This window comes from Juglans microcarpa x Juglans regia, chromosome 8D (assembly GCF_004785595.1).
Source record: "Juglans microcarpa x Juglans regia isolate MS1-56 chromosome 8D, Jm3101_v1.0, whole genome shotgun sequence".
Classification (NCBI taxonomy): domain Eukaryota; kingdom Viridiplantae; phylum Streptophyta; class Magnoliopsida; order Fagales; family Juglandaceae; genus Juglans; species Juglans microcarpa x Juglans regia.
In genome coordinates, this window is record NC_054608.1 from 16,655,735 (window position 1) to 16,667,980 (window position 12,246).

Here is a 12,246-nt window from a genome sequence, read left to right on the forward strand (position 1 = left end):
ATGTATGTATACTCCACATGGTCCCTCAAAAGTGTCAAGTGCATTTTCCCAAGAAACTATATATATATATATAATATATATATCATTCTATAATTTTATTTTATTTTTATCTCATTATATAAAAGATGTCATATTTATTATTATTAAATAATAAAAAATTATCTAATAAAGAATTATTTAATAATAATAAATATATCATATTTTATATAATAAAATGAGATTAAAATGATAATATAATATATTAACTTTATATATATATATATATATATGAAAACCACTAGTAGTTTCTTTTTCTGGGTCCGTCTTCCTAACTTTGACTGAAGATGGGAGAAGAGGGGAGAGAGGAGGCTTTTCAGCAGCTTTCGGCGCTATTTCGTACACTCTTTCCCACCTTGGCCTTCCAGATTTAGCTGCTCCTCTCTCTTGACTATAAAAAACTTTACTGTGTGATTCAAATGTACTATTATATCCGTTTAAAATAATAACATAAACAGTATATGTATATACCATATTTGAATATCAAGAAATTGCTTTCCTTCGCTTCACTCTCACTGAATCCGCCAAATAAAGCAGCATTTCTCCAGCTCCGCAGCTCAAAGAAAAACTCTCCTGGTTAGTGGGTAAGTTCTTTTAAGCTTCTATGTTATGTTTTGCGTTCCGAAATTTTCTTGCTCATAGATCTTTCTTTTATTGTTGCCTTTTTTTATATTCGGGCTGGATTCTACTGAGGAAATCGCTATCATCTGATTTTAAAATAGTAGATCAAGAGGTCGTACCTATCGTTTTCTTTGGAAAATAGAAGAAAGACATTTATAGGAATTCATTTTAGTGGGCTGGTGATAGGACTTGCTTGTTTGAAGTTCGAACTTCTTGATGCGGCTGCTAAATTCAAAGCGAGACATTTCTATGTATTCATTTCTTATTGTTCTTCAATTGGAGAGTTGGATGCATAAAAAGTAATGGGTCGCTCGGAAATCACGGAAAGCCCCAAAAGATTATCCAATATGGTTGAGGTCTTGGGGGCGATACACTTGTGTGGAGTCTTAAGTTGTCATTCACTCTTTGCACATAAGAGTGGATTTCACCAGACTGACCGATGCAACATGCTGTTTGCCTAAAACACTGCTCAAATCATCAATTAGTTGTGCAATGAATCTTGTGTAGCGCTTTCATGTGCGAATATGGGTTGGGACTAAAGTTCGACATCTTAGCTGAGTTTTTGGGTCATTCTGTTCGAGCAATCTCTCTCTCTCTCTCTCTCTCTCTCTCTACCCCAAGTCTGGACTAAGATATCACACTCTGTAACTGGCATGTCATCTGTAGACTTGTGGTCTCATTCAAGAGAACTCCTCACCAGTTGGATAAAATAATTAACCAGTTTGATTGATCCATTTCCTCAATTGCAAATGATGGCCTATGAAATCTATTTTAATTCTTTTCGTTGTTGGGGTGGAGAGATATCACTCATCTTTATTGGCCACTTACTGATCTGGTTTTATGATTGGGTCAGCTTGAACAGATAATGAGTGGGTATAAATTACGTTAAGGAATGAAGTCTCCTTTGACTTCTGGTGGAGCTTGACTGGTACATCTTCTATGTGTTCAATTGAAATTAAAAATATGGGCCTACTCTGCAGCAGAAACCGTCATTTCAGTGGAGCAGAGGCTGAAGAGAATGCACACGTAAGTTCTCTCTCTCTCTCTCTCTTTAATGTTTGGTAAAATACATCCTTGGTTATGCCCATTTACTAAATAATTGTAGAGCAACTTATGTGGCATATTGCTTTATTTTTCTTTTCAATGTGTGGTTTGCAGGATGCAGACATTGAAAGGAGAATAGAGGAAGAAACAAAAGCTGAAAAGCATATCCAGAAACTTCTACTTCTTGGTACACGTAACTTAGACAGTAACACTTGTTACTATTTTTTTCTTTGTATCCACTAAAATCATCTACTTGTTAGTTGAAGCTCATCAAGCATAATAAAAAAAAAGATCCTATTTTAATGATCGAAGACAGCACAAGGCCTTGTACATGGTTCCGGTGGTGGTGCTTTGCAAAAACTAGACAGAGAAATAACAATTGTGATTTTTCTACTCTCACCTGCTTTTCCAAAAAATTCTTCAATGCAGATACCACTCAAGTTTTGTGATTAAGAAATAATTAATACCTCTCTGATGTCACTTCTTGTCTTTTGAAAATTTTAAATTGTTTATGCTTAAGGATAATCATGGATGTTGTAATGCACCTTAATCTATGCCTTTTAACATGCCATTGACCCTCTAATCCCTAAGGGTTGCCTCATGTGATAAGGGCCTTGGTCTTGGTGGTATGCTCCCTCCAGGTCTAAAGTTTGAATAGATGGATACAAACAATTTCTCGGGGCCATGCCTCATTGGTGAAAATCCGATGATTTATGTGATCATTGTGATGGGGACGCCCTATACAGGTTCGGGGTATAACCGGGTAAAAGACATGTTTTGTTTGCATGGTCTCCAAGATTCTCGCCATTACAAAAAAAAAAAAAAAAAATCCCTCTGACCTTTATTCCTCGAGTATTTTGATGACTTTCTCTTAATGGTGGAAATTATTTACTTATTTCTATTAGACTGGGGACCTCTGGCAGCAGATAGAGCTGTAAAAAGTGGTGTTTTGACAAGAACGCTAATTATATTACTGTTTAATTATGAGTTAATATACTTCTGGATACAGGATAGAGATAAATGGCAATGAAATAATTTATAAAGTTTTCTTATCCTTGCTCTGATCAGACTTCCTTTTTGTAGCTTTGATGGTAATTGCTATGATGTGATTGAGGGATTTTATTGGTTTATCACATGTACCTCAATTGTTAATTATTTATGTATGGCTCACCTTTCTTTACTCCTAGCACAAAAATGTCAGAGTTCAATCAGAGTTCAATTTTATTGCTTATATTGCATAAAAACTTATCCCTCTAGTTTTAACTATCCACATTAGGGGGCTTGGGCATAAGTGTGTTTTTGTTGATCTAAACAAAGTGGCAAGTCTTTTGTTGTCTAGGTGCTGGAGAGTCTGGGAAATCCACTATTTTTAAGCAGGCAAGATACTGTACAAGTCCCTCTTTCAATTTATATCTTCATGTTTACTGGAGATGCTAATCTTTACATTAGAGCCCATGATATGTGTTCAGATAAGACTTTTGTTTCAAACTGGCTTTGATGAGGCGGAGCTAAAGAGCTACATTTCAGTCATCCATGCCAATGTGTATCAGACTATAAAAGTACGCAATACTTCAAAGGGTGTGTTGGTTATTTCCCTTTCTGCATGTTACAGAGAGTATAGTGTCAGCTGTTGATGGTGAAAAAAATAATTTTCTCGTGCTGAGATGAGTCTTAACCCTTATATGCTGTAGGAATGAGATAAATTTCAATATTTTTATTCACTGCATACTGAACATTATTGAACAGATTTTGCATGATGGATCGAAAGAGCTGGCTCAGAATGACACTGATTCCTTGAAGTATGTTTTATCAAGTGAAAATAAGGTTTGAGTTCACAGTTTGACTGTCATTGCGTTTGTGTAATTTGGTCTTTTGATATACTGACAATGCTGCAAAAATAAAAAAATCTGGTTAAGAAGTTGTTTAACGTGATTTATTTTTTATTTTTTAAAGAAGTTTATAATGAATGGATTTGATGTTGTTCTCAAAACTTCTTCCATGCTCAAATCATGTACTTTTTAAATAAAAAGCTAGGTTTTTGTGGGCTCAGTGGAATTTGCATTTTGTGTCAGACTATTGGAGAGAAACTATCAGACATTGGAGGTGGATTGGATTATCCTCGTCTCACTAAAGAGCTCGCACAGGAGATAGAGACCCTATGGAAAGATGCTGCAATTCAGGTATCTGTTTCTTTTATTGATGACATATACTGATTTCTCTAATTCAATCTAATCTTTTAGGAAAAAAACTGGCGGTTGCCCTTTTCGTGATCTTGATTAATCTTTTTCCGTAACTTCAATTTGTTTCCCTTTTGAATTCTAATTGATGCATGCTAAGTATTTCTTTTACTTTGTAAATGTAGGAAACATATCTTCATGGTAATGAACTCCAAGTTCCAGATTGTGCCCATTATTTCATGGAAAATTTACAAAGATTGGCTGATCCAAATTATGTTCCAACAAAGGTATCTAAGATATGTAATGTTTCTTTATCTCAAAAAGGTTCAAGTACACCATATTAAAATTATGTGGTCAGTTCTGAATGTCAGAAAAGCATTGTGCAGCACAAAGGAGCTCATCCAAAAAATATCTGCTAATGATAATATAATATCTGACATCTAGTGTTCTTTTGAGTATACTTATTCCATTATGGATGGGAGTTAGTAGGTGTTTCTTTACTATTTGCTCTGAGTCAGTCAGATGCTATATCTACTGATACTGTTCTGTCTTTCCCCTGAAATTCTGAAAAATCTGAGTCTTTTTTCCTTGATCAATAGATATTATATGTTGTTGCCACTTCAAGTTTGTATAATCTTGTTTTCAAATTTGTATGGTCTTGTTTTCAAATCTGTATAATCTTGTTTCCATGTTAAAGATAGATGTTGCAAGTAAATTCTACAACAAACAGCTTCCATGAGCTCCCTTTATTTTTGTCCACTTTGTAGCCCTTTTTGGACTTTGTTTTCATGTGGAAACTGCTTAGCTTCTATTGCCTGAACATACAGACATAATGAATGTAGGTTACAGATTCTATCATGTTATCACCATCTGTTGCTCTCTGCTTTGGATGCATATCTCATGCTGCATATTACATATTAGCCTCTCGTTATAATTAATAAATTAGTGAAGTGGAAAGTATATATGGAAGAAGTTTCTTAGTATATTCTGTTATTGCAGGAAGATGTTCTCTATGCAAGAGTTCGTACAACTGGAGTTGTAGAGATCCAGTTCAGGTGAATATTTTTTTTGTTAGCATTTTAACAAGAAGTGATGCTAAGGGAATTGAGGAATTGGAGAGAACTTCCTGCATGCCAAATACACTGAGTCTTTGATCATTTTGCAGCATTGGTTTATCTTAAAAAATTTATATTTTAAATCTTGTGTCACATCAATTGATACTCAAGTGGATCCAAATAAAAAAATTGTTGGTTGATCAAGGAGAATATTTAGATGATCTAGGCGTGAGGCATATCAAAAAGACATTTACATGATCTAGATGTGTATAGAAGATTGGTTCAAAAGTGGAATTATCTTAATATTTACTAGGCTTGATATCTCTTTTGCAGTAAGTTTTGTTAGCCAATTTCTTAAGAAACTGAAAATGCCATATTGGGTTGCAATACAAGGTATTCTTAGGTACTTGAGAGGATATCCAGGACGTGGCTTGTTATACAAGGCTAATGGTCAGTTATTCATTGAAGGTTACATGGATGCAAATTGGGTCTGTTCACCCTCATATAGAAGGTCCTATTGTAATGGCCAATGGAGAACAAGACATATCTATGCTATGTTATAAAAAGGATGAGTCAACACTACAATTAGAACTCCTTGAACCATCCATAAACTCGAATAAGTTCCCTCTACAAAGCAGTGTGGTATTCCATTCATCAACCACTCATTCATCACCTTCCAATATAGGCAAGACATCATTATTGATTGTCAACTCTACAATTAGAACTCCTTGAATCATCCATAAACCCGAATAAGTTCTCCCTACAAGGCAAGGCATTGTGGTATTCCAATTCATCAATCCTTCATTCATCACCTACAAATATAGGCAAGACATCATAGTTGAGTGTCCTCCGCTCTTGAGATAGCACACCTTAATACATTACACAACATAGGTCCGACACTTTCCATTGGGGAATTGGCTTTGGTTCCATTTGTTATGACCCATTGAAGTGATAGCCACATAGCATTATACTCCAAAAGCATTAGTCACTGCTTTGAGCTGTGTAATTAACCCCCCCCCCCCTCGCGCACAAATCCAATAAAAGCAAAAAGGGGGTATGAATATGAGTAGTGAATGGGATCCCACATTTCCTAGGAGAGTTTTTAGGGTTTATAAATGGTTTCAATGAGCTTCAATTGTAATATTGAATATTGAATAATCTTTTATGGTATATGTAGATGTGGTTAGTGTTTTTCTTGGATTGGTACTTGTTCTACAGTTTTAGAAGGGTATCTGGTGATATGGAAGAGTAAGACAGCTGCCAAGTCTAGTGCAGGAGCAAAATATTGACCTGTCTCATACTTCTTCAAACTCACATGGTTAGGGCTGCAAACAAACTGAGTCGAGCCGAATTCGAACAACGGTGCTCAAGCTCGATTAACATATTTACTCATTTGAACTCGGTACGAACTTGTATAAGCTCGAATATCCTTGTTCGAACCATTAGGGCTCATTTGGGCACTGAGATAAAACACAAACTGTCTAAGCATGTTTGGTACAGACAGACAACCTTTGGTATCCAAACATAAATCCGAGTGTACCTCATCTCATCCCAGTCGGTCTCTCATCATCTCAACACTATTCACTGACAAAACCATACACTGACACATAATACAGAAGCACAATCTCAAGCCACAGCCGAGATACAAAGTCTGATCATCTTCTTCTTTGTTTTGCCATTCCCTTCCTCCTCTGTTCCACAAGGCCGAGAAAGTAAAATCATACTTCCCAGCTGCGCCTGCACCATTCTTTCTTTGTTTACACCGAGACGCTCTCAAATGCTTTGGTGCGGACAGCATTACGCTGTCGAAGTTGTTTCCCGTTTTCGGGTTGGTAAAACAGAGGCCGTTTGACTGTATGTGATGCAGGTACAGCGGTTCATGGGGAGGGTGTTATGGTGGCTTCATCGGTTGGTTTCCCAAGGTGCGTTTCGACATCGTGTGGGATGTTGGTGGCAGCTGGTGGTCTATTTGGCAGAGGTGTTGTGGTTCACAGCTGATAAGGCAGTGCTTCGTGGTTCTGTGCAGCCGTGTCTCGGCTTTAGCCTTCCATCGTTGGTTTTTTCAGTGGTGCAACTAGCTGAGGGAGGTGGAGCTTGGATGTGCGCTGCGGCTGCTGGACTGGAGGTGGAGGAATCCCTCGGTGCAGGAGACAATGGCTGTGTTTTTATGGAGGGGTGTCTCTTGATTTGGTTGCTGGTGGTGCAACTGGTGTTAGGGCTGATGTTGTGCTTGGGTTTGCTTCCTTCGGTGATGGGTCCTTGGGGGCAGTTTCTTGGTGTCAAAGTGGAGAGAGAGAAGTCGAGAGAGAGGGAAACCGAGAGAGAGCTTCTAAAAAATAAAGAGAAACCAAGAAAGAGAGAAAATTTCCATTAACAAAAAATATATATTCATCAATATTAATCATTAAAAACATTTTCTAATAATTTGTGGGACCTACCACTTTTTCAAATTCCTATAAAAAGTTAAAAACCACCTCATCTCACTTCTACATCCAAACATATTTCACAATGGGACCCACACTTTTTCAAAACCATCTCAAACATTTTTACTCAAATCATCTCACTACTATTAACAGATTTCTCATCTCAATTCCCAAAGGAGCCCGTGTTATTTGAAATTGGCTCGAGCTTGACTAAAAATAAACGTACGAGTCTAGCTCGAGCTCGAACTTGATTTTTTCTCAAATCTGATTCGTATCTTTTGATTAATATAAAACCACTTTAAATTTTACACTTTGCAAAAAATCGTAACTACTTAACAATTCAACCAAATAGCTCTAATTAAAAACTTCTTGTCATATAACATTTTATAAAAATAAATTTAACTTATAAATTTTTTGATAGGTGACTTATAGTTATAAAATTAAAAAAGTAATACATAAGATAAGTGCAATAAATTAAACTATTTAATATATAAAGATAGCATAAAAATTCAAAAATTCTAGTTGTATAGTAAATTATTGTTAAATATAAGTTATGACCCTAAAATAGCAAACATTACTAGATATTATATTTGTAAGTGTATTGCAAGCCTATGATATAAGTATATAGTTATAATATATAAGTTTTTGTACATACATTACACAATAAAAATATAATAATTTGCAATTTTAAGTAATAAGTAATAGTTATAAATTACAATGTGTTAGCATCTATCATGTATAATGAAAATCATATTGTGTATAAGTTTAATGAAATTATTTCTTAATTAAAAAGAAATAGTATCAACTTACGATATGATATGTATTATTTATATGACTTATAGTTAATCAGTTAAAGTTAATTTGGTAATTGTTTCAAGTTTATGCATTCACTCCTTCATTTATAACTATATCAATAGGCTATAGTCTATATAACAATTAAAAATTTGTTATATAACATTAATGTTATGTTACATAATACATAATTAACTAATATAAAATAACTTGTATTGCAAACATAAAATGGTCTGATATATCGTATAACTTATAATAAAATACACAATTAAATATAGATAGCTAATTACATAATAAATATATAAGAAATTAAATAAGGTAAAATATAAATAAATTAATAATATATTATTAGGTATATAAAATAGAGCTAACATTTAATAAATATAACACATTATGAGTTTCAAAACGAGCCAAGTAGTTTGAATTTTGTTCACGAACCTAAATTGAGTCGAGCCGAGTTTGTACGAGTTTTGCTCGTTTAATATTCGAACCAATATTAGTGTTTACGAACATCTCATTTATTATATGAGCCAAGTTTGAACCAAGTATATACGAGCCGAGTTCAAACTGTTCACAAGTTGTTCTATTCATTTGCAGCCCTACACATGGCTAAGAATTTTCCTTCAAAATATGGTTTTAAAACACGTATGCCTATAAGTTATTTTTGCAGTAATCGGGCACTAGTTTTCCGTTAACGAATGATGCATACGGTAGTTTATTGTCATTTTATTTGGGATAGACTGATTAATAAGGTTTACTCCCTATGTGATTAGAAGATCAATCGGTTGATTTTTTCACCGGAGCTCTTGGTTGTTGAGTGTTGAGTTTATTAATTTTATTTTTTCAAGTTGGGATTATATGACATATTTTCACCAGCTAGAGACGAAGTGTTAGATATGATGCTCATCATCATCATCATCATGTAAGCTCGTCTTTATCTACTGTTGGATAATAATTTATCTCATCTTTTTTATTAGATAGAGTTATCTTGAGAAAGTGTTTTTTAATCAAATTCTGGATCGTAACATTATACAAGGGAGGAAAGCTTCATTCGGGGATATAACTTTTCTCTCCCATAATTCTTGCATTCCCTATTCTCTAGTTTTACAGTTACACTGAAGTGAGGTGGTCAATTGATGGTAGTATGTTGATTGAAAAGAAAAGGCAAATTTGCATTCATTATGCAAATGCTGCTGCTAATTCATTTCATCTGACATGTTCCATGGATGATGCTACTATGAGCAACTTGCAAGGCTTCCTTGTATTGCTGGTTAACAATATGTTTGCAAACAGAGAAGTTTCTTGATTTATACATGAGCATGAGCTTCATCAAATTCTAATGTAGCCAGATAGCAACATGTGTGCTGCTCCAGTTTCCAAAGCAAGAAATAACTAACTCAACAAAACCTTTTTACCCTTAACCCAACTATTTGAAATTGACTCAATAAATCCCTTTTCTTTATACAGCGCTATCTACAGAAAAATTTAGTGCTAAAAAGGGTTCTTTCCACATATCAGTCCTTGCTATTGTCCTTATACTGCCTTATTTCATGGTTTCATGGTGAAGCTGACCACATTGTACTGCTATCTGTACTATCTTAATATTTCTTGTCTGGACACATCGAAACAATTTTATGATTTGCATATACAAATTCAAATCCAGTGATATGGATGCACTCGCAGTTGTGTGAAAGAAAAACTAAGTTAAATTTCTAGATGACCTTTGCACATGCTACATATTACAGTTTGTAAACTGACTTTCAGCTAAGCAGGAACATCCAGAGCTCAATTTGCTTGACTATCTTGTTTAACAATTCAACCAATGACTTGATGCTGGTAATGATTTTGGCAGCCCTGTTGGAGAAAATAAGAAAAGTGGTGAAGTATATAGACTCTTTGATGTTGGAGGCCAGAGAAATGAGAGAAGGAAATGGATTCATCTATTTGAAGGTGTTACAGCTGTAATTTTTTGTGCTTCCATTAGTGAGTAAGTTCACCATTTGTTTAAATTACCTTATTACCATATGCATGTATGATGGATGGCAATTGAGCCTTTTTGCTTTAGAAGTTTTACCATATCTTGGTGACAGATGTACCATTTAACCCCGAGTGTTATTAAGAAGAGATTGTCAGATTTGGCCGAAACATGCCCTTTTTATTTCTTTTGGTGGAGGTGGGAAGGGGAGGTAAGGAGAAGAGTAGCATATAAGATGGGCTTGAGGGGTTCCATTTGAATTGAACTGATTTATTTCTCTGTTCATCATAATGATTTCGCACGTTAATTAAATTCCAAAATAATCTTTCTAGGGATTTTAGCTTGCTATTTTAAGGCCTCATTAAAAGTTTGAATGATCTATATGAGGAAATATGTATCTGTGGTTATTCTAATTACCAAGTTCAGATAAAATTATCCATCAGGGCAGTAATTTACAACAGGAGAGGTTATTCTGTATGTTCCGGTGGTTGGGATAGCAAAAGAGAACCAAAAGAAAGGACTTAGTGTAATGTCACTTAGCCTTTGATTGGCACAATTGCCCACCGCTGTCATGATATCTACATTACGATGTTACAATATGTAAAGCTGAAGAAGGCTTAAAACTGACCCTTGCGTTTCAGGTATGATCAAACACTTTTTGAGGATGAAAACAGGAATAGAATGATCGAGACTAAGGAACTCTTCGACTGGGTCCTGAAACAACCTTGCTTCGAGGTTTTCTTTTATACCACTTCTGTTAACACAGACACACACACCTATATACATGTAATTGGTGTATGTTTTATATATTTAGATTTGAGTTCTCTTCCAACGTACTCTCTCAAAAGATCACTTTTTACGATCTCATGTTATCCCTTTTCTTTTCAACAAGTGCAGAAAACATCCTTCATGCTGTTCCTTAACAAGTTCGATATTTTTGAGAAGAAGGTTCTAAAAGTAAGTTAGTAGAATGCTGCACAATTAGTAATTGATGAAAACCCAGCATTTGTGTGGATCTTTGATGGTCTACATTCTGTAGGTGCCACTAAATGTATGTGAATGGTTCAAGGATTACCAGCCAGTTACAACGGGGAAACAAGAGATTGAGCATGCATATGAGTAAGCACCTTCATTGTTTTGGTCTGATATTGTTTTCCCATAACTCCAACCCCCCTGGCCCTCCGGCTCCACCATCTTCTTCAAGTAAAAAAAAAAAAAAAAAAATGCCATTTTGGCAAAAACTATTGACTTAACTTCTACCCAACAATTTAAACTTTTTGGAAAATTGATGATTAAACATGGTATCATAGCTGTGGTATTGAGTTTGAACCTTGATCTTATTCTTTAGTACCTGTTTTGCTTATGCTTCTAAAGTTTTTTGAACCTTCACGAGACCATTCTTAACATATGTAGGTTTGTGAAGAAAAAATTTGAGGAGTTGTATTTTCAGAGCACTACTCCTGATCGTGTAGACCGGGTCTTTAAGATCTATAGGACCACTGCTCTTGATCAGAAGCTGGTGAAGAAGACTTTCAAGCTTGTAGACGAGACTTTGAGACGGAGGAATCTCTTAGAGGCTGGCTTATTGTGACCCACAAAGCAAGTTGTATGGATTAAAAAACAAAATTGGGTAATTGTTTGTTGATTGAAGAATATCATATTTTGGTCTTCAAGGTCAAGTGTTCTACACAGTAAATATCAAGTCGATTCATTGGCATTGGCATTTAATTCCAATCAAATGTCTTGTTCATGATGAAAATGCTTTCAATAATTTTCAACGTTCCATAACAATTATTGCAGAGGAAAAATGCCATGGTCACTGCAATCTCTCTCTTCCTAAACAGAAGAAGAAAATGTGAACAGAAGACGACAAAAATCAGGAAAGAAAATGACGTCCTCTTCTATCCCCTTGGTGTTTTTGAATAGCTCAAGAGTCCAAGAGAGATCATCCATGAAAAAGAAAAAGAAAAAGAGACCCTACTTTTGACGTTTGGGTTGGTGGTGTATTACTGTTGTTATTGAGGTCGGTTACCTGCATTCATTTTACTGGTCAGAGCTATTGGATATTTTTTCATGGGAACCACAAACTTTCAATGTTTCATGGTCAGAGCTACAGGCGACAT

General features: G+C 35.1%; 1 protein-coding gene across 2 annotated transcripts; it reads left to right on the top strand.

Annotated features, from left to right (window-relative positions):
- Window positions 1-276: 276 nt before the first annotated feature.
- Window positions 277-11,846, top strand: LOC121242969 (guanine nucleotide-binding protein alpha-1 subunit). Of its 2 annotated transcripts, none has more exons than XM_041141016.1 (14): window positions 277-612; window positions 1,511-1,683; window positions 1,816-1,888; window positions 3,041-3,078; window positions 3,171-3,260; window positions 3,448-3,525; window positions 3,774-3,881; window positions 4,064-4,165; window positions 4,878-4,933; window positions 10,001-10,135; window positions 10,765-10,858; window positions 11,021-11,080; window positions 11,163-11,242; window positions 11,537-11,846. In XM_041141016.1, the coding sequence occupies exons 2-14, from the start codon at window positions 1,597-1,599 to the stop codon at window positions 11,712-11,714; spliced, it is 1,179 nt and encodes a 392-aa protein (XP_040996950.1). In that variant the 5' UTR covers window positions 277-612; window positions 1,511-1,596; the 3' UTR covers window positions 11,715-11,846. The 2 variants fall into 2 exon arrangements, with proteins under 2 accessions (XP_040996950.1, XP_040996949.1); XM_041141015.1 differs by having other exon boundaries at window positions 290-620.
- The last annotated feature ends 400 nt before the right edge of the window (window positions 11,847-12,246 follow it).